At 40.6% G+C, this 26,682-nt stretch overlaps 1 protein-coding gene across 1 annotated transcript in view; it reads right to left on the bottom strand.

The window, feature by feature from the left end:
• Positions 1–3,653: 3,653 nt before the first annotated feature.
• LOC115017711 (paired box protein Pax-7-like) overlaps positions 3,654–26,682 on the bottom strand; it is a 59,618-nt gene continuing 36,589 nt past the window's right edge. The window contains 4 exon segments of the mRNA XM_029446395.1: positions 3,654–3,769; positions 6,708–6,753; positions 6,755–6,841; positions 6,843–6,977. Coding sequence (XP_029302255.1) covers positions 3,654–3,769; positions 6,708–6,753; positions 6,755–6,841; positions 6,843–6,977 — 384 coding nt within the window.

Here is a 26,682-nt window from a genome sequence, read left to right as displayed (position 1 = left end):
GTGTCGCTCAACAATTATTTATAGTCGCCTCGACTGTGCAACTGCTGTTAAGCTACTGTAAATGAAACAACAATTTCTGCAGATATTTTACATTAAGCTGGAGGATTATGCTCTTTGCTGGTAAATTTCCTGGAAGGTTTTAATTTGAAACATCTATGCTGGAAGTGAACTAAACTCTAACCTGCTTGGCGTCTCAACACATCAACAGTGGACTCAGGGGAAACTTTAGGATTTAAGACACAGGCACTATAGCTAATCTTTGCATCTGTAATCATCCTAAACATTTTAAATATTTTAGTGGTCATGGTTAGATGACATGAAAACATTGAGAGTAAACAATTTGCAGGTGTGCTCAATATGAACATTCACTTTGATATGTGGAAGAGAAAGATACTCCACTACACAGCATCATAATTCCTCAAGTAACACATTTAGCAAAAATGAAGGAGTTTCTTATGAAATTAAACAACACTGTTAATGTTCAGTTGGTAACTTTAATAAATATTTATATAAAATCTTTAATAAAAATCACTTTTTATCACATCTTCTGAAGATCTGTGAGAAACCTCAGGTTCCTCTGCTTCCTCGGCGCTGCCTGGCTGGACAGTTAGATCGGGTGTGTTTGAGACTCCTCGCCTCTGATTGGTTGTTTTCCTTCGGCCGTGGTGGAATCTTGCAAAAGCCGTTAGGCCACAAGGGGAGGCAGAGGAACAGGATGTGTTCACAGAGTATCTGTCTCATGCACTACTCAGGATAAAGTGACACTTTGGTCAAATGTGATGAAAAGTTATTTTTTATTAATTTACCAACTGAACCCAGTCCAATTGTAATTGCAGATATGCCTCATTAAAATCCATGTATCATCTAAAGAGTCATTAAGAACAGTTACACATGTTGGTGTGTCATAGTACAACCCAGTGGTTGTTTCCATAGATAAATGCAATGAGTAGACGTTAAACAAACTAGAAGAAGATATGAAGAATAGAAAGGTAAGGATCGGCACTGAGATGTCTGGCTGCAACCAAGTGGGAAGTGAAGGTCACACTGGATGTCAGTCAGGAGCTTGTCTATCGCCAAAGATCTGCAGGAGGTCTTGTTGTTGATAAGAGACAGCAGTGTCCGAACAGAGACATGTCCCTCACACACTAACACACTCAGGTTCCTGCAGGCGGACACATTTGTTTTTATTTTTAAGCTGCCAATATCTTGTGCTGATATTCAGTATCTATAAAGTTGACCAGTTTCACCTTAAAAATACAAAGTATTATGGGTTCTCCCTGCATTAAATTTTTCTCAAGGTGAAGAAAAAGTTGAAATAGGAACAATCTGTCTATTTAGGTCGCTATTTTTTAAAGATAGCAGGTCAACATTTCGCTGACCTAAGTGATTTAAATTCTCCCCGCCCGTCTGTGATGCTGTGTGTGGTCAGAAGTACAACACACTTGAATTTGAGGTAGAATTCATGATCCGTTATCAAATCACACGTGCAGTCGTCTTACAACCACAACATTTGTCAATGATTGAAACTCAGTATTATTGATCATGGAGGTGACGGAGCAGAGTAACTGGGCTGTGTTCACACAAGGGTTTACATAATCCGGTAATTACCGTTTTTGTCCCACATATTTAAATCTCTCCAGTCATAATGTCCGGTGAAAATGACTCCCTCTAAGCACAATTGGAATAGCATTAAAATAGGCATAAATGAAATGTGCACAAATCTTACGGTTTAAAAAAATGAATCTTCTTGAACACATTGGTTGTATAACGAGAAGATGTTTGTGAGTCTGAAGCTGATGCCTTGTGTAGCCTGCCTATTCGTTGTTTTGGTGACACTTTATATTAAGCTGATTGTAATAAGCATCATAATAATGTATTATAATAATAGCATTATAAACACATTTATTTTTAGATTCTAAACATTTAGAAGAAACTTGTTGACAGTTTATAGACTGCTTGGGAATGTTAATAAACGCCTTCTGAGTTTCTTATAATTGTTAATAATAGTATTACAAACATATGTATTGAGTTTAACTAACAAACCTTTTATATCATAGGTAAACCTTAACTTCTGAATGAAAACTGCATGTTGTCACGGTTGATAATATGTGATTAAAGAACTACATATTAATACATTGTTTGAGCGGTTAAGCACAAAATCACTTTTGTACTGTTAATCCTTTTCATGTGAATGGCCACAAAGAAATTCTATAAAACATAACCCCAGACAGACCTTTGAAAATAAAATACTATTATTTGTACAATTACAAATTAAATTGAATGTTGTAAAAACTAAATGTTACAAATATGTTACAATTACAAAAAGTTTTTGTTGATGATGTGATACGTGGTGTTTTACATCACGTTTTCAAAATGTCTTTTACAATCTCATTGTTTTTTACCTCAACGTTGAAAGATACTGTAATTGTACTTTTTTTTTCTCAATGAGGCTGCCATTGACGTCAAAATGATGGAAAGTAAAATTGGAAAAAAACGTCTTTATTCACATTTATCAACCTTGACAAGATGTAGTGCAGGAGCTGAGAGAAGCACAGCTCACGGGTTCCATCCCGGCCTCGGGACATTTATTGCATGTCTGATTTTAAATCTTAAGAAATCATCTTAACAAAAAGCATGCAAGTTAACTGCTAAAAAATGCAAAATAACATATGTATTAATGTTAATAAAGCAAAATAACTGTTTAGTAAAGGTTAAATAATTATAGAATAGGTAAGTTGGTTAGAATCAATAAAAGTGTATGTAATGCGGTTGTAATGAAGTATTATAACTCATAAGGCTTTCATTAATGTTCTTTGGCAGTCTAGAAACTGTTAACAAGTTTCTTATGAATGCCTATAAATGTCTTAAAATCTAACAATATTTGTGTTAATAATGCTATTATTAACACTTATATAGTCTTTATCAACACATAATAATGTTGAAAAGCAACTTATAAAGACTCAAAAGTGCCTTATTACCTATTAACTAACGCTTATTACAAGAACCTTATGTAAACCGATGTCTTTAAGCTCCATACACGCAGATACTTCTCCTTTGGTTCAGACTGAATGTGAAGGGAGCTCTTGACGTGAACAATTGTACTTTGTGACAGTTTAACGACACAATGGATGTAAACCATGGATCGAGACACAAGCGCATGCTGAGCATTTGGTCGGGATGCAGCATTACAGGCCGACCGTCATGCAGCATGTTGTGCTTTGCTGACCCACAGAAGAGCGGTTTGTGAAGTATATTTTAAATAGCATGTCCCAGGTTACACCCAGTCCAAGAGGATTGGCTCAGGGTTCACACAGTGGTTGCTTTTATCACTAGTTTATACTTATCCAGTAAAGTTATTTTATATCAATGCTGTGTACAACATCTAGAGCAATATGAACAACATTAAAAAAAAACAATTTTCCTAACAGTGGTCCCATGGGAAATGTTTAAAGCTTGGTCAGCTGCATCATTCATTCCTTAAACCCTGGATAACAGTAACATGAATAAAGTATAAAAAAGCTAAATATCAGCCCAATATACTGTATAGTCAATCTATGACACAAATGGTCTGTGGGAGATTTGTATGGAAGGTAACAGGAGATGCGGGTTGTGCTGGTGACAAGGTGTCATGTCGCATGCATGTCAGGTGACTACTAGTAGGCCTGGCCAGTTTCCACCTGCAGCAGTCCCAATACAGCTGAGTGGTCGGAAAGCTTCATCCTGCGCTGACTGGATAGGCTGACGTTCTTTGCCAGGTAATCCACAGCAGCTGAAGAAGATCAGAAGACAGGAGACAGAGTTAATGATGTATATAATATGTATATTTATATCTGTCTATATGTGTCAGTTTCTGTTATTCCAGTTCTTCATTGAAGCTAAATGTTGTTTACACTTGGAATATTTATATTGATGCTTCTCCTGATATTGTTGCATTGCAGATGAAAATAAGGAAGAAAATGGAGCTTTATGACAATTCTGACAAGGCACATGACATCTCCAAAGTTTTGCCAAAATCTCATTAGTTTCTGAGTTATTGCCTTCTACTCCCCTTGTGATCTCTGTGGGACTCGCTTGTATTGTATAGGATCACAATAGTTATTTTCAATCACTTAAGCTTCAGAAACATTGCATCCTACAAACAATAGCATTGTTCATTAGCCCTTCCCTGCCAGCTACATCTTTCCTTACCTAGCCCAAGCTCAGATAACGATGACATCACTAAGACTGGGCAGCCTACATGATACAACTTTTTTCACAGGCTCAATAGAGCTCTAAATCATGGCTATTTAACTGTTCTCTATAAGTCAAATCAGTGCAATGCCCATTTAAAGCTTTGGACCATTGTTCAGCCAACTGATCACTGACTTCCATCCACAGTTCTGAAGCTGGTTGCATCAACCCATCATCAGAGAGCATGGAGGATGCTGAGAGGCTGCGACAAGAGTACATTCTAGTCGTTCTCCAGCATCAGCATGACGTGAACCAAATGGCACTTTTCCAGCTCCGTTGGCCAGACGCTCTGATACGTTTTGTATAAGTAAGTGATGCGCTATCAATAAGTTTGACATACGTATAATAATTTGTTATGTATTCATTATGTATACGTCAGCTACACCACCTGCTGTGGAAAAGTTGGACATATTTGGACTTTTTACGCCGGCATACGTTTCTGCCATACGGAACTGTGTGACAGGGCCATATGTCTGGCGTGTTCGGCGTATCATCTGCGTCCTTCGAACGATCACAACTAACTCTTAATTTATATCAACGTATTGATGATATTTCGTATACGCCAGTATACATTTCTGCCATACGGATATGTGTGACAGGGCCTTTAGGGAAGATTCTTACTGCATGTATCTGCAACATGTTGACTAGCAGGATGTGTTTACTTTCTCTATATTCAACCAAATCCTACAGTTTTTCACTTCCCTTATCCAGCCTGATGCTAACTACACGCAGGACTCATGATATGAGCCTTTAGTGAGTATGTGGCAGCAAAATGCTATATGTGGGATTAAATGAAAATAAATGACAGAATGTCACCTAGTGCAACAGTGTGGCTCATTGATGTGCTTTAAATCGTTTTGGGACAACAATGGTGCTCTATGGCATAGGGGAATAAGATATATCAGGCTTTGGATACACACACAATACTTGTTAGTAAAAATATTGAATATTGCTAGACTTTAAAAAGCATTATATTGCTGCAGAATTGTTTGTTTTATGTCCAATCATACTGACTAACAAGAGAACACAATTTGACAGACAGACAAAAGGAGCCAACAGTTTGGCTCAACAGACAGAAAGACAGAGAGACAGTTAGTCATAGAATAACTGTGGTTCTTGGAAAGCTGGCATTAAGGCGTTGTGAATGTTGTCCCTCCCTGGTTCAGCTGGTGATAACTTCTCTTTTATAGGGCAGGAGAGAGGAGGGCTGACAGCAGATGGGATGTGACATGGTGTGTTTGGGTGTGCATGTGTGTGTTTTGGCTATCGAGGGGAGATAAGTAAGGCACGTCAGTTAGGATGCTTGCGTGCACAGAAAGGAAGCTGTCACTCAGTGCCGAGGAATGAGAGAAAGAAGAGCACCTATGGGTGGGCAGGTCTGTCTGCCAAGATGCCAGTCACCCAGACAGCAAGTGGGGGAGCATTGTGTGTGTGTGTGTGTGTGTGTGTGTGTGTGTGTGTGTGTGTGTGTGTGTGTGTGTGTGTGTGTGTGTGGGTGTGTGTGTGTGCGTGTGTGTGTGTGTGTGTGTGTATGTGTGTGTGTGTGTGTGTGTTTCACAAGGGTTTAGTAAGGCCCTCTAAAGGAAGCTGTTTTTCCTGTCAACCAGCTTTATACCTTAAATCCCTGTTGAGCAGTCACGGTGAGAGTCCTCTGCCTCCAAGATTAAGCCAATCTGATAACACACTAACACACATACACAAACATACACACACACACACACAGACGCCTCAGCTATTTTGACAGTATGTGCTTTAATCTGTCAGGAGCTTCCTGCACTAGAACAAGAGAAGAGTCAAATGTCTGAAGTAAACTGTTAAATCTGTCAGCAGGAGGGAGAGGTCGGGGTGGAGGCCACAGCACAAACTTCACATCCCAGAGGATCAGTTATAGCATCAGAGATGTTTTCTTATATGAGTTATAACGTGAGCAATCATATTGGTTATGAGACCTGAAGTAAGATCTCAGCCATTACTGTGGTGAGTACAATGTTATTATAACTGCTCAGAAGGATGTGTGGCAACATCGAAGGAATCACAGTCATATTGGACAATTTCACACCTCAGGATTTACACCCAATGCCAACATTCAGTGGCAATGCAGGGAGTCATGTGGAGCAGAGTGGTGCTCGTTCTTACGTCCAAATAAGATGGTTACAGATGCGAAAGCCACAATGTCACAAAGGAAAGCTTCATCCTGGGACTTTTTGCTACTGTGCTTTTCCCTTTGATATGGTCCTTGAGACTGTAGCTAACACTTGTATATAATAAAATAACATTTATTTATAAAAACCTCATCACAAAGTGACATGTCATGCTCTCGCAGTTAGTACCAGTGCACCGAGGATCTGCTGGCACACTTGGTATTTGGTATTTCTGCGCCACAGTGCAGGTTGGAAGCACTTGCTGATATAGGATGGGATAAGGAATAACTCACTGTCCTTGAATAAATCTAGATAAAAAAAGAACTCAGGACTCACTCTGGCCATACTGACTGTACTGGTAGCCGGCAGCAGGCCACAGCTGGGTCCATGCTGTAGCTGGTGGTGCTGTATGTGGGAGGGCAGTAGGACTGGGATGACGAAAGGCTGTCCACCGTTTTAATGGAGGCCTCAGCTGAACGCTTGGCTGCAGCTGGCTGAGATGGCGTTGGATGGAGAGGAGTCCAAGGCACTGTGGAGCGGTGAGATGGAGAAGTCATGTTGTGGCTGTGAGGAAACACCGCTGGGGTTACTCAGGATACTCATCACCTGCAAACACAGAGGAGTAGAAAATTGCTGTCAGACAGGCTTCTTCTGTCTAACATGTTGGAACAGAGCAAGATATCCCAACCACCACTGCTCTGAATATTAATCACAATAATTTTTCATCGCTTTGGTGAGTACCTGAGCTCTCCATTAGTGCCAAAATGTCAACATTTTCAGATGATGTCTCATAATCCTAGCAGGCAGATTACTCTAAAATGTTAAGAGAACTTGGATTCACCCCAGAGAACCTATCACAAACCTAAAACTTTAGCCACACATTCAACCAAGCTTTAATCATTATGTTGTTGATACTGTGGGCTGTAGTTATAAAATCAGCCAGTTACCTGATGTCACTGTGTTCCCAGATCTCAGCAATTACTTGAGTATAATATAATCATAACAGATAAAAACCCAAATCATCGTAAAGTCGGTTTACTGGAGAAGTTGAGTTCCAGGAGACTCGACAAGCTGCTACAACCTCCAGGTCAGCGACAAGGGTAGCAGAGCTATCACTACCACTAATGAGCTAATCTGCTAGCCCATTGAATACACTTCAACTTTATTTATATACATTTCATACTTAATAACATAAAACACAATGTGCTTCAAATAAAAATGGCATATAATAATAAAACAAGTGCATAATATACACAAATGCCGAAGTATATAAGACACACACACACACACAAACACACACACACACAAGTTCACACACATACAAATAAACAAACAAACACACAGACACACAAAAACACCCTCACCCACATATAAAGACACATACGCTAAAAAGGTTAGCCAAAGACTGTTTTAAAGAACATATATATATATATATACATATATATATATAAATATACACTGTATATATACACTGTGTGTGTGTGTTAAAAAAAGCATGACATCTGTAGCCAACATTCTTGTCACACATTGTGAATTGAATCAAAATTAAATATAGACCTATAAATTGTCATAAACACTGTTATGCTCATCTGACAGATGGACAGCTGTGCCACACGTAATATTTAATGGATAGCTTTAAAATGATTGCTCCGAGGAAAGGATGTCTCATTTTGATAAATGCCTGTTGCTTGGTCTCCTTTCTCCTCATGTCTCTTCCTCACCTCCTACACATACATCTCCTGTGGGCGGGATTAAGACGCAAGGGGCTTTTTTTTCCTGGGGGTTTTTCTGTGTTTTTAGTTTTTCTGGGTGCAATGTTGTCAATGATATTTCGTATCTTTGAGTTGATGCTGTTCACAGGATCCTCAGTTGACGATACTGTGAACAACTCAACTAATTTACAGTATTCATATAGGTTTCATAGTATTATTATTAATAGTAAGTTGTTGACACTGTTTGTGCACTCTTTTGTTGTAAAGTTAAAGCTGACACTTGAAAAAAGATGTATCAGAGAAGAGAGCAGCTATCCCACCACCTCTCTTATCGGATCTTGTGGTATGGATGTTTCCAGACATGCTTGTCAACATGATTTGGACAGATTGAAAGATTTGTTCTACAATTGAAATGTGTTTTGCTTATTCATTGAAGATATAGTTATTACAATTGTTCATGACAACTGTCAGAAATAATATTTGAACAGCCTTGTTTTCTTTGTTTTGGGACTGGATATTAGTTTTTAATTGAATAAGGGTCATCCTGGTAATGATGGTTCAGCTTTAGACATAGAAGTAAAGAGAGAGGCTGGGAAATGTCAAATCTTGACTTGGGCAAGCAGGTGAAGCGTTTTCAGCAACCTGACACTTCAGGACAATAATGACGGGGTTCCTGTCACTTCAGGGGCGCTCATTGTTGTGCTTGAAATAGAAAATTATTATTTATTTTTTTTCAAAATATTTTTATTCACATGAAAAAGTGTAACAGTGCATTACAGCAAATAAGGCATTTTCTTTTTTTTTTCTTTCTTTTTAACAAAAGAACCCTTACCCACTTTCCCTCAACCTAGCCCCATCCCAACTCATCCCAACTCATCCCACCGACCCCTCTCCCGGAGCAATAAGACAACAGTACATTAATTACATACCAAATGAAAGATACAATAATATACATGCACATATATACACATACCTGCATACACACACACATGTAAACCTACACATACTAACACATATATCAAGGGATGTCACATGGGCTGCATGTGTGGTGGACAGGGGAGTAAAAATATTGGAATTATAGGCGGATACAGGGAGAATCCCTACAGCGACACTCTATCAAGGGGGAAGACGGTCTACATTACTGATCAGTGGTCTCCAATGAGCATAAAACTTATCTGAAGAACCCCGAAAAGTTACTTTAGGCGAGACATAGTATCGCTCAGCCACATTTTAAAAGAGGGTGGTAAAGGAGATTTCCACAAGAGAAGGATTTTCCTATGAGCAATCAAGGAGGTAAAGGCAATGACATTGGTTTGGGTGTTTGTCAAGTTGATTCCATCTGGGGGCCTACCGAAAATAGCTACATGAGGGGATGGAGAGATTTTTAGACCTACAATTTCAGAAATACATTCGAAGAAAGATTGCCAGAAGGTAGATAATTTAGGGCACAACCAGAACATGTGAGTAAGGTCGCAGGGGGCCTGGGAGCATCTATCACACCTGTCATCCAATCTATCTGGATAAATCCTGGAGAGCTTAGCCTTGCTATAATGTAGTCTATGGAGAACTTTAAACTGTATTAGGCTAAGTCTAGCGCAACTGGAGGATGAGTTGACGGCTCTCAGGGCCTCCCTCCAAAAGTCATCAGAGAGGGTGATCTGTAGTTCCTTTTCCCAATGAGTTCTAATCTTATTAATGGCAGATTCATCAACCGGAGAAAAAAGATCATAAAAATAAGAAACATGGCACCTAGATAAAGTTCTTGCTTTAAGTACCAGATCCACTCCACTGGGAGGCAGAGTTTGGGGGAATTGTGGAGAGTGGGTCTTAACAAAATCCCTTAGTTGAAAGAATCTGAAAAAATCAGATCCTTTTAAATGAAAGGCAACCCGTAGTTGGTCAAAACTGGCAAACAGGCCATCAATGTATAACTCCCCTATGCAGCGGAGGCTTTCCCTCGCCAAGTAAGAGAATCGGGGGTCAATTGTGGCTGGTAGAAATAGATGGTTATTACAGGCAGGAGTTGCTTGAGGAAGAGTGAGCCAACCAAAGTGATGTCTAACTTGTGCCCAGATCTTTAGAGTGTTAATTACAACGGGGTTAGATGTGAACTGTGAGGGGGAAAGGGGCAGAGTGCTACACGCGAGGGCTTGAAGTGATGTGGATCGACATGAGTTGGCCTCCACAAGACACCAGTCACTCTGGGGCGAAGTGAACCAGAGCATGATCTTATGTGTGTTTGTGGCCCAGTAGTAGCCCATAAAGTTAGGTAAACCAAGCCCACCTAGGGACCTGTCCCTCTGCAGTAATGGTCTACTAGCTCTAACATGTTTACCAGCCCAAATAAATGAGGAAATAATATTATCAATAGCAGTGAAAAAAGATTTAGGCAAAGAAATAGGTAGGCATTGGAAGATGTATAGGTATCTGGGCAGTATGTTCATTTTTATCGTCTGAACTCTTCCTGCTAAAGAGAGTGACAGGTGGCCCCACCTTTGTAGGTCAGATTTGACTGTTGCCGTCAGGACAGTAAGAATTTGATCTCGTAACGCACTAAAAGACTGCGTGATTGCAATGCCTAGATATCTAAACCCTGAGTTGGATATTCTAAAAGGCAACAACAATGGAGGTAACTCTGTAGCCGATTGGTTGATAGGGAAACATTCACTCTTTTGGATGTTTAATTTGTATCTTGAAAATGAACCAAAAGTAGTCAAAAGTGAGAGTATGTGTGGATTACTAGCTATAGGATCGCACACATACAGAAGCAGGTCATCAGCATATAACGAGACCCTATGTTCGAAATCCCCCCTCTGTATCCCCTTAATTCCTCTCTCTGCTTTTAGAGCAATTGACAATGGCTTTCCCTCGGGAAAGAGGGAAGAATTTGGAGCGCTGGGTGTTCGTACATACAGAGGAGTGAGGAGAAGAGTACAGAAGTCTAACCCAAGAGATAAGGCCAGGACCGAAGCCCAGATGTCGAAGGACAGAAAACAGATAGGCCCACTCAACCCTGTCGAAGGCCTTCTCAGCATCAAGAGATATGACAACCTCCGGTTCGGCAGGAGAAGGCGGACTATGGATGATGCTGAGAAGTCTTCGGACATTTGTGAAGTAGTGCCTCCCCCTTATAAATCCCGTCTGATCTTCAGAGATAATGGAGGGTATAAAAGATTCTAACCGACGAGCAAAAATCTTCGCGAGTATTTTCACATCTACAGACAGGAGCGAGATTGGGCGATATGATGCACAGTTCAATGGGTCCTTGCCCTTCTTAAAGATCAGAGAGATAGAGGCTTGCATAAGGGTGGGTGGCAGTGAGCCTAGGTTGTACGACAAATTAAACATATCTAATAGTAATGGGGCCAGTTGATTTGAGAATTTTTTGTAAAATTCTACCGGGTATCCGTCTGGACCCGGTGATTTGTCACTATTCATGGCCTGTATTGCCTCTTTAATCTCAGCGAGCTGCAGGGGGGCATCTAGTATCTGTTGGTCATTAGTCGAAATCTTGGGCATATCTAGTTTATCAAAAAATGTAAGTAGCTGATCTTCGCTATCAGGGGATTCAGACGTGTAGAGACGAGAGTAGTATGATTTAAAGATGTTATTAATCTCTCCTGGGTTGGAAGTGTGAGAGCCCAACTCATCCCGAATCTGGGTGATTTGATTCGAGGCCACCCTAGCCTTTAATTGGTGGGCCAGGAGACGGCCAGCCTTATCTCCATGCTCATATATAGACCCTCGTGAATGTAGAAGGAGTCGTTCAGTCTCTCTTGTTAGGAGAAGGTCAAGTTCTGTTTGGAGCCCCATCCGTTCTTTAGATATATCAGGTGATTGAGTGGAAAAGAGTTGGTTGTCTAGATTAATGATAGCCTCCTCCAGCTCTCTTTGGCGTGCTCTACGAATTTTATTAACATGAGACGTATGCGGGATGATCTTACCCCTAAGAAAAGCTTTAAGGGTTTCCCAGAGTACGGACGCAGAGGTCTCTTCATTTTGGTTGGTCTCACAGAAGAATGCAATTGATTCCAAAATACACTCACAAAAGCCTGCATCAGATAGTAAAAGAGGGTCAAGACACCAGAATCTAAATTCCTTGGGTTTATGATCAAAGTGCAGGTCCAAGATTACAGATGAATGATCTGATACAGTTATCGGTGAGTAATGAACTGAGACAATCGACGAAATAAATGCTTTATCGACAATGAAATAATCTATGCGCGAGTATGAACGATGTGCATGGGAAAAGAAAGAATATTGCCTAACCGAGGGGTGTAAAAGTCTCCACGGGTCGACGTAGCCATAGTGATCCATAAAAGCAGAGAGTCTGTGCTATTTTAGAGGGCGCAACTGATCAGGAACTAGATTTGTCTAGTGTTGGGTCTATAACACAATTCATATCTCCTCCCAATATTAATAGATGGGAATTCAAATCCGGAATGGTGGAGAATAGCGATTTCACAAAATTATGATCATCCCAATTGGGAGCATACACAGATACTAAGATGACCGGCTTCTGATAGAGTATGCCAGAAATTATGACATAACGTCCATTTGGATCTAAAATTGTATTAGTAGGGGTGACATTTACATTTTTTCTAATGAAAATGGCTGTGCCCCTTGTCTTTAGGTTGAATTGCGAATGAAACATTTGTCCAATCCACGGCCTATTCAGCTTTCGCTGATCAGAGTTACAAAGATGTGTCTCCTGTATAAACATTATATCCGCATTCAAGTTTTTAAGATGGGTCATAATCTTTGTGCGTTTCACCGGAGCATTCAACCCACCAGTATTCAGAGATAGTATCCTGACCCCGTGTCCACCACCAGTCCCTGTACCAGTTACATTAGCCATGACACCACATATAGCATCGAAAGTGACAGGTCAGCCCTATAACATCCATAACTAAAAATGGAGAAAACAGTGTACATAAAAATGACAAAACAGAATGTAAACGAAATAGCTGCCTCCAACAAATGGATATCCATAGCCCCATCAAGATCAATGTCCCACCCTTTCCCGCCCTCTCCCTCCCATCCCGTACTTCACCTCTCTCTCTCACCTTCTAACATGGCTAGCTGCAAAGGCTACAGCCTCCACGGGCGAGGGAAATCTTTTATTAGCCCCATTTCCCAGTGTGATCTGCAGGCGAGCAGGGAACAGAAGAGCCGGTCTGAGGCCTAGGTTGTACAGCTTTGAAATGATGTCCCGATGCGGCACTGGTGTCCCGCGGTAGCGGAGATCCCCTCGTCTCTTGCGGGCCTCCCGGACAATCAGATCCTTGACCTGGTAGCGATGTAAACGCATTATCACAGGTCACGGCCTCATCCCCGGCTGCGGCTTAGCAGCTGGCGCTTTGTGTGCACGGACCAGCTCGGGAGGGGATTGAGAGTCTCAGCGCCTAGCAGCTCGACCAAAAGTTCTGAAAAGAAGGTTGTAGGCCGGGGTCCCTCAATAGACTCAGGAAGTCCAATGATTCTGATATTATTTCTGCGGCTCCGACCTTCCAGATCTGCGGTCTTCGCAGCTAGTTTGGCATTGCTATCTGCTAGCAATGCACACTTCTCCTCGAGTGACTCAAGAGAGTCAAAAAAATCAGCTGAAATGCTAGCTCTGTGCTCTTCAAGCAGGCTAATTATGGTAGCCATGTCCGGGCCAGCAACTGTACTGGCAGCTGAGACAGCAGTTTCGGCCTTTTTTGCCTTATTAGTCGCAGTTTTCGATGCAGTTTTCGACATCACATCGGCCTGTACTAATTTAGAGTCCAAATTATGTTCACAAATACTGTTTTAGCTCAAATTCGGTGGTTATAAATGAAATGTTCATAAAGTAGAGTCGTGGGAGAATGAGACAATGCTGCCCTCACATGTTTGCCCAACCGGAAGTCAAATAAGAAATTATTAATATTTAGCATGAAGTCAATTAACATTTTTTGGATTTTTGGATTTGGGCATCATTGTGGCTACAGAGACAATAATGGGCTCTTAATTTCTGTGTGTACAATGTACTCAGTAAAAAGGACATAATTATGTACACAAACAACAAACCATGTATAACTAGAAGGGCATTCATTGAGCTCAGACCATCATCAGACACCGTCTTCCATGATATGCAAATCTGCAAGTGAATATGTTTGGATATATTTCCTAAAACATTTCCCTTAATATCTCCGGTGGAGTTTATTGCAGACAATTCACATTTGGATGTGTGAAAAATAGTAGGCAATCTTTCGCTGCGTCTAGCTCAGGTGTGTTGCATGATGGCAGGAGTAGGACTTTGCAGCAGTGGAGTTCTTCTTGGTTGGTTTCAGACGCAAAAAAAGTGATCTTCTAAGTGCAGCAGAGATGATAACCTCATGTCCGCATCTTCCGACCACCCAGCTAGATCTACCGGACCAAACACCACAATATGAGTAGGCAGAAACTGTGTTTATATCAATAATATTTGATGCTAAAATGTCAGAATTGATGGACGGTGTTTCCCAGATGGCTGTACTATGAAGCAAGTTTGACAGAGCCAAAGTTTATTTGCCTTAGCTTGCTTGACAAAGCTTAAAACCCTAATCAGAGTGAATGGGTACCACAACAGTGGTTATCAACTGTCAACCCAGGCTTTTGTCCTCAGCCTCTGTACACATTCTTATAAAGTGGGTGTTTGGTGCATCCTTTTACTCTTCTACCGCACAAAATGGACCGAAAATGTGTGGAATACATCTCTCAATGAAGAATATGAAAAGATATTACAGCAAAGAGCAACACTATTGCTGCAAATAAGGTGATTTACTAATTTACTAATGTATAATGTTAATATGTTTATTTTATCACTCAATCCACTCTCAATGCCTACTGTTTAACTGCACATTGTGCAGCTCTTACATGCAGCAGTTTAAAACATTATACTAAGGAAGTCTATTTAGGTCTGGCAGCTAATGAAAGAAACGTATAAATCGCTTTAGTTTTTGGCCAAATCAAAGTGAAATTCATTTTATTGATTGAATATTATTTGTGATGAATTTCAATAGACTAATCAATTTTCTAATCAGTGTTCTATTAGCTGCATTACCAGCTGTGTTAAACAGACTTAGCATAAAGCATACAAACATAATACAAAGTGGTAAAATTATGGTATAGTTTGAAGGAATTAGACGTAAGTAAACGTCAGAAAAATTAACAATATAGAAAACTATTGTTGTCTGCTTTAAAGCCAGCATGGGCGAATGGCCGGCAAATACAACGAACAGATTCAGTTGTTCAGTTAAAGCAAGAACTACCTGACAAAACAAATAAAACTGTATTTTTGCTCAGATTTTGTGCATCACTGATATAGGTTGTGGTGGCAAAAAAACCTATGCATACAGTATGTGTACTTATACTGTATAACGTGTTCCCTCAGCTGAGATTCTGTATCACCTACAGATTGACTCTTGACTTGAGTGATGCTATTTCCAAAGAAGTTAACTAGTGGAAGGCGTTTATTAGCTGATTTCAATCTGAAACTCACATACATAAATTGGTCCAGGTTAGATAGGTCCAGACTTGAATAGTAGGGTACGCCAGCAAAGCGAGGCTACCACCGCATGAAAAGTGTGATTTTCGTCATAAAGCAGCTCTGTAAATTGCCTGTTGACTCCTCACTACTCACCTTAGCTGGTAAGAGTGACAAGTGAGCAACAACAACTGCTACAGTTTGGTCTGTTTTAGAACTGGACACACACTGCTCTGTACATTGCCGCTGCTAAGCCGGCAGACAGACACACAGACTGCGGGGGAAACAGCATGGCACATTTATTTGGCTCTGTTTGGCTAACATAGTTATTCACTTATCGGTTATCGAACTAAAGTTACCGATCCATATAAATATGTAGTAATCAGTCATCTGCAAAGAAACAGATGCTAGTTAGCTCCGCTAGCATCTTTAGTACTGAGGCCCAGCGGCTGCTCTGTACGTCGCTGCTGCTAAGTGGGCAGACAGGCACACAGGTAGCGGGGGGAAGAACTATTATTTTCTTTATTCCTACTCCTATTCATACTGTTACAATCTCTAAAGTTACTTATTCTATTTATTTTAAATTAGTTGCTTACGTCATTGCGTTAGGAGGACCTCGCAAGACAAGAGGATTCCAACACAGTGGGCTGTATCGCCAGATGAGTTTGCCGCTGAAGTAAAACAGCAACTGACCGCAGTGAACAGCTGTTTACTATCCCTGAAATAGAGAATGGCTGCTTTGGAAGCCAAAGTAAACTGGGTCCCGGATGTTAAGGGCGTTTAAAATATGGGAGCACAATCCCAAAATTGCGGTAAGAATATGTACTATTAAGAATATCTGAACTACGTTAACTGCTAAGCAAAAGTAACTAGCAGATCTGAATAGTGTGTAAACAAATGTGGGATTAGCAAGAAAGTCACTAAAAGAAGAAGAGGGCTTGAGCAGGACTAGTGCAACTTTAAATCTATAGCGTGAAGCAAAAGTCAGCCTTTACACTATGTGACATTACTAATTGTCTGCACTGATTGTGTTTACAGCTGCTGGAAGTGCAGTGCACTAGCAGCGACATGGGTTTCTGAAGGGAGAGGCATCACAATGATGTCCGATGTCCATCTTTTCACAGCCAGGAGATCACCAACCTGAGTGCCACACCCGGAGTACACGGCTAACCATCACAGTTGTATATCTACAAGTGTGCAGGTGTATGCTACCTAAACCAAATGTACCTGGCATCACAACAACAGTTAATCAGACAAAGATATGAGTTTTTGTATTTGTTTTTGAAAAACTAAAAGCGTGCATTGTTACTTTGCCCCCTTTCTATGCCAGCAGGCTTTTTGCAGCACCTTTGAGTATGGCCATTCAGAATAGTTACTTAATACTAGTAGTTACTATAGATCAGTGGTTCCCCCCTATCCATTATCCAGGTCCCTTACCCCCCCCCCCCCTCAAATAAAATGTAGACTTCCTGTTTGTCTCCCTTGAATTCTAATGTTGATTATTATGCTGTTTGTATTATTCTAATTATTATTAGTATTTATAATTTATATTACATATTGATTATATTAATTTAGTATATCAATTCTTATAATATTTTTCTTATTATTATTATGTTATTATAAAAACTCAAATTCTCTGAGATTGATGTTACATAATAACATTTCATATTATAATCAATATTAATAAATATTATATTATTAAACAAATGTTTTGTTGTTTTTACCTTCAATTGCCCTGATAATAAAATGTCTTTGTTAAGGAGTGTTAAACAAATGCAACGGTAAGAAGATTCAAACTTTAATCTGTGCCATAGACTGCACCCAATCAGGGTCAGACATTCAAACTGTAACCGGTGTTAAACACAGCAGCCTCAGAAATGTGAAACAATTTGCACTCTCGATAAACGAGCACAAAGAAACAAGTCTGATGCGCTGCCCCCCCCCCCCAACAGAACCCCGTGTTTTATTTTATATAAATATATAGCGCCAAATGTGCTCTTTTATTAAATAAACCAAACGCTTATGTTATTTATCTAATTTATGTGCACATTTCCGTGTTTACGGCGTTGCTTTGCGCATTCATATTCTCTCCGTTTCGCAAACAAACGAGAGAGGAGAGGAGAGAACTACAAAGTGCAAAAAAGTAAAAAATCCAACACATTAATTATAAATGGAGCGACGTCGACAAACTCAGAAACTTAGGCGAAAATATCCGCGTTTTTTAAACACACAGCCTGAATCAGCAGCAGTGATGCTGGTGTTAGCTCTGCTGGTGTTAGCTCTGCTATAACGTTAGATCTGCTGGTGTTAGCTCTGCTATAACGTTAGCTATGCTGGTGTTAGCTCTGCTGGTGTTAGCCCTGCTGGTGTTAGCTCTGCTGATGTTAGCTCTGCTGGTGTTAGCTCTGCTACTATGAGCAGCCAGAGTGCAGCTCTTCTGCTGCTGTTCCAAGTCCCGACCAGAGTGTTAGTGTTTTGACATTAATTCAGATTAGTTTTATTCATGGTGTATCTTTGGAATAACATTAATGCTTTCGAGCAGTGGTGGCTGAGGGGGACGGCGCTTGTTTTTGTTTTTCAAGCAGCACTTTATCGCTCAGCAAAATAAAAATAAAAATCTAAAAACACAAAATGTTAACTTTATTCAAACGCACTCGACTCATCCTTTCAGCTCGTGCAGCTTGGCATGTTTCGTGCTGTAATGCAGCTCGAGAGCCTTTTCCATAACCGCAAGCGTATCCACACAAACACTGGCCTTTTACTTCCACAAAGTTCCCGTTGAGAACCCCAGCTATAGATATTTCTGCATTGACAAGAAATGTAAGTGCAGAAATACATGTTTACAGTAATTTAGAAACAGAGTCATAGTCATAGTGGCATAGTTTGTCTACCAGAGAGCAAGGACAAGAACGGACAACCGAGGATTAACTCATTCTAGATGTCAATTTATCTTCCACTACATAACTGTATAACATTTGAACTTAAAGCATATGTTGCTTCATTATGATTTACCTCAGATGGTTGATCTTCTGTTGTGGGCGGATACAGCGACTGGGATTAAGCCAGATGTTGGCATGTCGCTGGTGTCACATCTGATCCGTAAATCAGACAGTAATTTGCTAAGCACACTGAGCCTGTCAGTGTTGCATGCAGAATATCTGATGCAATCAGAGGTTAATATGCAATCAGCTTTTGCTATTTTACTATTTAGGTCTTTTTACTTTAGGTCATAATCCTGAAAACCCCACTACCCCTTCAGTGATGGACAAATACATCTAATTCCATGTCATGAAAACGTAATATACAAATAAACAGATGCAACAACAAGTGCATTCAGAATGTGATTGAACTTAAAGACACATGTCATAAACACCTTATCTGAGGAAATAAGATGAAGAGACAAATGACACTGACCTTGGTGTGTGTCTGTGATGATAAATACTAGCAATAATATGGAATGTTTTTCCACTGTCTTTGAACATGTTAATTACTCACGAATGCAACATTGGGCAATGGAAAGATGGACCTTGAGTTGAGATTGTATCTCGTAAACAGAAAAAATCATCAAATTCAAAATCGTCTCTCCGACTACAAAGAGGAACCAGGCCTTCATTTGAAACAGTTTTATATACAGTAGGTGTATTTAATCATATCTAAGTAAGACTTATTCCTGTTTTCTGACCTATTCTTGTTTTAATTTGCTCATAATCCAAACACTTCCTCCATGTTTACCTAATGTCTTGATACATTTAGCATGATGTACATTTCCGTACATTCTACATTCTACATTCTACATTCTAACCCATTTTCTCATTCTCACTACTTATACTTTCTATTTTTAACTAATACTTTTTTTCATTTGATCCAATGGTTTATACTTTGCTGTTTTTGGTTTGCTTTTTGGTCAATCAACACATCCTGCACTGAAGTTTCACATTAGATGCAATGCGATGGCTCAAATGGCATAATCTCTCCTCTTCCCTGTAGGCTTTTATGTGAAGCACTTTAACACTGCGCACTTGCAGCGCGATTCTGTAGTCTTCACGTCCACAAACTGAGCCCAACTTCAGAGACTGGACCTTTGCCCGCCTCCGACGCTTCTGAAACAACCAAGGCTCCTGTGCTCCCGGCTTCCTCTCCAGAGCCAACCACCAAATAAGATGGTAAAATGTGACTACTCAACGACAGGCTGTTTTCCCCTGATGTTGCTCTCTTGTGCAGCGGTTTTAACTCGCTCTTCGGGGGGCAGACTGTTAAATTAGCAAAATAAATTACAAAAATCGTCAAAAAAACCCAAGAAAAAACCCCTTTAGAAAACACAGAAAAAACATTAGCGATGTATTCAGCCAAGTCTAGCAAAAAGATAAAGATAATTTTCAAAAACTATAACAATACTTATTAATACAATAAACCAGGGGTCTTCAACATTTTTCAGGCCAAGGACCCCCAAACTGAAGTAGCGTGGTGCAGGGACCCCCTACTGCAGGGGTGTCAAACAAAGGGTCCAATCCGGGGGGACTTTACAAAGTGTAAAAATTAGTTGTTTTATTCATAAAGTAAACTACTGTTCCAGATACCTGTGACAAAATGTTTTGTGCCTTTGTAGATACAATGTGATCTGTAAGTGTAAATGATAAACTGAGGCATAATATTGTTGAAATTGCACCTTCTTTTATTAAGAAATTTCAGGTTGTTCATAATGTTTAGTAAAAAAAGATAGTTTTCAGAATGTACTTTCTTGCACTAAAACGAAGGAAAAAATGTGGAGTTGTCGTTATTTATAGGTTATTATGCTCTGATGTTACTGGTCCGACCCACAACAAATTTTGCTGTATGTGGCCCCTGAACTAAAATTAGTTTGACACCCCTGCCCTACTGTATATATTGTATAGAAGAGGCGTGGCACAAATTTATTTTAGTTCACCCCTCTCCTTTCCTCCACTCTGTCTCTGACTGTAGGTGTGTGTCACCGCCCTTCGTGAAGTACAGCGGAGAAGAGAATGTGGCCAACAAAGATCTGACCCGTCGAGGCATGGACTCCACTAGACCTCTGAAGGTGTGCTGTGGTATCTGGCACCAAGGTGTTAGCAACAGTAACTTGCGAGGTGGGGCCTCCACGGATCGGACTTGTTTACCCAGCACATCCCACAGATGCTCGATTGGATTGAGATCTGGGGACACACGCACCCGGCCATCAACATGATGTAAACAAAAATGTGATGCTTATGATGCTCACGTGCCCATTGTAGGCACTTTTGGTGGTGGACTGGGGTCAGCATGGGCACCCTGACCAGTCTGTGGCTATGCAGCCCCATACGCAACAAACGGCGATGCATTGTGTGTTCTGACATCTTTCTAACAGAACCAGCATTAACTTGTTCAGCAATTTCAGCTACAGTAGCTCTTCTGTTGGATCGGACCACACAGGCCAGCTTTTGCTCCCCATGTGCATCAATGACCCTGTCGCCGGTTCACCGGTTTTCCTTCCTTGGACCACTTTTGGTAGGTACTGACCACTACAGGCCGGGATCACCTCACAAGAGCTGCAGTTTTGGAGATGCTCTGACCCAGTCGTCTAGCCATCACAATCTTTCCCTTGTCAAAGTCACTCACATCCTTACACTTGCCCATTTTTCCTGCTTCCAACACATCAACTTTGAGAACAAAGTGTTCACTTGCTGCCTAACATATCCCACCCACTGACAGGTGTCATTGTAACGAGACAATGTTATTCACTTCACCTGGTCATAATGTTATGGCTGATCAGGGTACATACATGTGCAATGCTGTGAGGCTGCAAGTAATGCAAGAATATATATTTGTTAAATTAAATCAGAGCTGTCAGAGAGATTAAAAGCACAAATAAGGGGATTGTAAACAACAAAACACAAATGACTCAGAAAGTACACAAGGCTGCCACCTGATTGGTACAATCTCTGCCAGCAGATTCTATCTGCTAACTACGTAGATTACCCAGCTCATTCAGCAATCCATTATTGACACTAGTCAGCCCAGGGACATGCAGACTAACCTTGGTTCGGTAAAGCTTCGTCATCCATTAGCTTTCAGGTCTAAGGACTCACCCTTGCATTTCATTTACTCCAACATCATCTGTTCAGCCTTTCGGTCCGGAGATCAGAGTTGGTGACCACATTTCTATGGCGCTTGACATGACCTTAAGTTTTGGAGAGGACGGGTTTCTACAGTTACCATGTTCACTTCACTGGATACAGCAATTTAACCAGGGAACATGCTGAGACGCCCTGGACTCCGAACTCACTACCTCATCTTCACAGCCGTATGCCCCTCTCCTACTCACCCTGCCACAGCATGCAGTCAGTCCACAGTCACTTCCCATTATCCATAGGCATACCAATAACTTCAACTACCTGGGTCGTGCTTTTTCTAACATCTTGCACGTCTGCTCTTTCCGCAGAGATGCTCATGGGCTACCTGCTCCCACAACCAGACCACACATGCAGACTGACGAGCACAGCACCTCGGCACACCTGTTAAGGCACAGAAGTACTCCCCGACAACTCAGTCATCACTCAACCTAAGGATGTCCAGCTTTGCACAGATGCAGCTCCCTCCATAGCTTTCGGCGGCTACATAGAGGGAAACGGTCAAACCATGTCAGTCGTCGGCCGCTGGTCATCCCAGGCATGTTGCTCCTACATCCGCAACAGTCTGAATGATCTCCGTCAAGTCCATACGCTCATTTTAAATGTGATTCTTTTGGGGGTTTGTATTCAGATCAGGCAGAAACACGCCTGAGACAGAAGCCCCACTCTGAGTCTCTCTCTGCCTAGACTTCAGCCTGACAGACGACATGCCTCTTCCTCCTTCACCCCTCCCCCTCACAATCCTTCATCAGTCCTCAACACCCCTACGAAGCCATTACATCTTTAAACAAAATATTGTTGTGGCGTGGTCCTTGCAAGTGAAATTAAGTTAATGATTTAATGAGATCAGTAATTCAGAGCAGGAGCATGATACATATGACATGACTCTGTTGACATATGAAGTTAGGAGTGTGTAACCAGAGTAAAAGACTTACCATTTTAAATTATAATCATTTGACAAATTAATCAATTAAAAAAAGCTATAATAATTTGACAAAATACATTTTCACTTTAACAATAAAAAAAAAAAGTAAAGTATGAAAAGATTAAACATGTATTGTAATGTAATTTAAAACAGCAGACACATTAGTAAACAGACTAACAAAAATAAAAATTCTGAATGCTTACCAAAATATATTTTACAATTACTTTTGTATATTCTTTGAATAGTAAAATGCATAATTTCAATACAAATTAATTTGTTATAATAACTGTTCAGGGCTCGACATTAATAATAATAACAAAAATAATTGTGATCTTTATCAATTTTTCAATGTTGAAACATTTTATTTTGCTTATTTAATGGTTTGCCTCTGAAGAGTGCAAGCCACTGCTCAACGAAAGACTCGTTCAGCGAGCTATTAACAGCAGAAATAATTATTTTTATCAAAGCAAATATTTAAATAAACATAAAATCATTTATTTCCTAATCATTTGAATTACTACTAACCACTTTAGATAAACTAGAGTAAAATGATAATATTTAGGACAGTTTACACTGAATTCCGGATGTTTTAAATTATTTTTTGGCAAGGTGTTAATCTGGAGTCTTTCTAAATGTTCCTTTTCAGACGTGACTGAGTCTATCTGGTGGTAACCCTAACCCTGTTGTTGTAAACTTAATTAAAAAAGTTATTTTGTTTGTTTAAACATTTTTTTACTTTACTTTGAAAATAAATAAAATATTGATATTCAGTTCCTAAAGCGACTAAATATGAAATTCATAGAATATCTATGATTAATTTAAGGGATTGCGTCCACGAGCTAACAGTGTTAACATGAGGGGGTACCGGAGGGTGTTTCTGAAACTACTCTGTGGCTCGTATGAGAGCAGTGCAGCGCAGCAGCCATTAGCTAGCACACACAGGGACTCACATGCACTAATATGCACACGTGGCCGGCCGGCTATTGAAACACAGCACAGAGAAGCTTGGATTACAACACAAACAGAGGGAGAGTGACTTCCATCTCTGCTCGGGTGATTATTATGTAATATTAATGCTCTGAATGCAATGACAGATGATAACTGCTGATAAATGTCCATCCACGTATGGGCTTATTCCTCCTGTGGAAACAGTGTGCAGCTAAACTCTCCCGTTCTTGCAAGGCCTCACACTGAGACTATTTATACCTTTCTCTCACCAACACCACCCACTACTATCCCAAACTAACTGGTAACCTTCAATGATTTCAGACAAACAGGTTTGGGTTGAGTCAGAGGATGGAAGCGCAGAAGCTGTTTGCTCAAGCAGCAGGAAGATGACCTTTTGAGAGATGTCAGGTCAAATAGCTGCTGACAGTGTTAATATCTGCTCCTCCTCACCATAATGAAATGTAAATAAACAGAGATGGCTCTCAGCTGGAGGCTGACAGACAGAGTTCTGCCTCTAACAGCAGACAGCTGGGTCCTGGATGCAAAGCAGAGAGCCTGACAGTAATATGCCTACAGACTGACAGAAAGTGCAGTAGGAATATCTGTTTGTAGTGAAGGGAATATTACTTTGCAATATCTTTACATCACAGTAGCAAGCTATAATAAACAGCATCATATCTGTGAAATAGACATTGTGGTCATGCATCAGCACAGGAAACAGAGCCACTCGTGGTATGGCTTTGTTGAGTTTGGTGCAGCTTATTTTGCAGGGTAATAAAAGATTGTGAGTGTGCCTGAGATGTATTAGTTGCCGTGTTTGCACATCACAGAACATTTGAGTCCGTTTATTTCATCACCAAAAAATGATTCCTAATGATTCTGGTGACCATGACATTGACCTGCAGTGGAGAAGAAACCATGAAGGTTTGGCACCTGCTTCCATTATCAGAAGGTCCACTTGTACAGCGCTTACTTGTAAAAGAAAGATAATGACAAAATCTAAACATGCATGACCTTGTGTCTAGTCAAGTGCCTGCCCATCAATTAAGATACCATTATCCATTTTATGTTTACTCTTTGATAGTGTGCAAATTGTAAGTAAGTACAAGTACTCCATTTATCTTAAAACACTAACAATTGCAGGTAAGGACAAACTATTTTGTGAGTTATATGCGGCACATGGTCCTATTATTTTCTAATATTTAGTTTCACTCAAAATGTGTGCTCGATCAGTTCCTTCAGCCTTCTTTAGCCTTCAACCTTCTGTGATAACCTTTTTTCTGTCTGAATCTGTGTAGCCATTTCAGCTGTATTCACTTTTATTGTGAATGCATCAGAGGTTTTCATTACTCAACGGTACGCGACGTCAGAGATGTGAAGGTATCTGAAAATAATGCACACCCTCAGGCCTCCAGTATTCACTGTGGTTATGGTACTATCGTTTGTAAAAGAAAACTAAGAAAACTGATCACATAAAAAGACAGGAGATATTAGTTTCAGGTTGTAGTGTGCTGCAGCCAGTCAGTCAACACCTACATTCCATTCAAACCACAGGAAGTAGCCGAGCTTAACACTTTTCTACCCACTCAGTCAGTCACACAGCACCCTGGGCTCTGTTTCGTTTCCTGAGGGAGGAGGAAAAGAGAGAAGAACACTCTGAGTGATAAATAAATAAATACAAATATATCCTACAAACATTCCATCAGTGGGTATGATTTAAAATCCTTTTCTGGCAGCTTTCTTGAGTAGGTCTTGTCTTTTTTTTTTGATAAAAAGCTCCTTGCTTTGCGGCATCTATTTTTTTAGGCGCATTCTAATTAACATCTACCCTCCTGCCCCCACACTATTCCTCATTATGGGTGATGTAAATATATGTGCTCATCCTTTTTGATTTGTTGACAGGAGAACGTGCCAGTTGACAGCATGCCCAGTCAAAGGGCTTAGAACTGCTCATTTTAATAGCAGCTGAGACTAATATTAGGCACCACACTCATTGACATTCAGGTGCAAACAGCCGTGTCAACACACTGAGGACTGGGGGACTACGGGAGGACGGGAGGACGGGCACAAGAATGGGGGTGCTTCTATTTGTATCTTTTTAAGGGCGGGGTCTCTCTGCTCAGCTTCTTGAATATAATGCAACACATTTCCTTCTTGTTAATGTTAATGGCAGTATATGTGATAGTGATGCAGTGCGGGGTGATGGGGGGGGGGGGGTCTGGTAGAAGAGGCCCCCCACAACCCCCCAACCCACCTCCTTATCTCAGGCCGACAGTTGTCAGGAATCACGGGCAGAGGCCTGAGTTAGCGAGGCAGCGAGGCAGGCCTGGGGATATGGATCAAAGAGACAGAGCTGGAGAACCAAAGCAGCTCTGATCCCCCAACACTGAAACCCACTCTGTTCTATCCTTACTCGCCCCAGTCGCTCTCTCTCTCTCCCTCTCTCTCACCCCGACATCAAATAGCGAGCCAGAGAACTCCACCATTCCAAAGCAGGCTAAATCTTCCTCTCACAACAAACTGAAGAGAAAATGAGAATGCAAGAGAAATGTGTTCTTCTTTACTCGTGTGATGTGTTGATGTGTTGGGGTCACTGTGGAAAGTAATAGTTTCATCTTCAGTGGCAAGTCACTAAGTTGTCTGACCTGACAAAAACGGATTAGTGGTCTAGCATTACTGACGGTCTGACAGAAGAAAAAAAACTCCTAACCACTTAGAGGGCTCTAAAGCTAAATTCATGGGAATTTGTCAAAAAATATGGTTGAAAAAAAAAGGTTTATTTTTGCAGGCTTTCTGAGGGGGGAGGGGGGGTAACAACTCTGATGGTGAAGCTGTGAAAAGGGTTTCTATTTACACATGCAGTGCCACCAGAGGGATGGAATTCCATACTGTCATTTTGTCTTTCTGTCAATAAGACTTGGAATTGGCTGCATACTCCATCTCCACATGAAAGTCAGCCTCTAATTCTTTCCCATTCAATTTGAGAGGAGGAGGCACAGAAATGGCTTGTGTGAATTACATTCCAAATGCAATATAGCTGTTTCAAATTGAATTATTGCCTGTCAGACGAACAGCATATGGTCTTTCTGTAATTTTGAAGTGGAATCTTAGG

The sequence above is a fragment of the Cottoperca gobio genome, chromosome 2 (genome assembly GCF_900634415.1).
Source record: "Cottoperca gobio chromosome 2, fCotGob3.1, whole genome shotgun sequence".
Lineage (NCBI taxonomy): Eukaryota > Metazoa > Chordata > Actinopteri > Perciformes > Bovichtidae > Cottoperca > Cottoperca gobio.
This window is presented reverse-complemented; position numbering and strand designations above follow the sequence as displayed.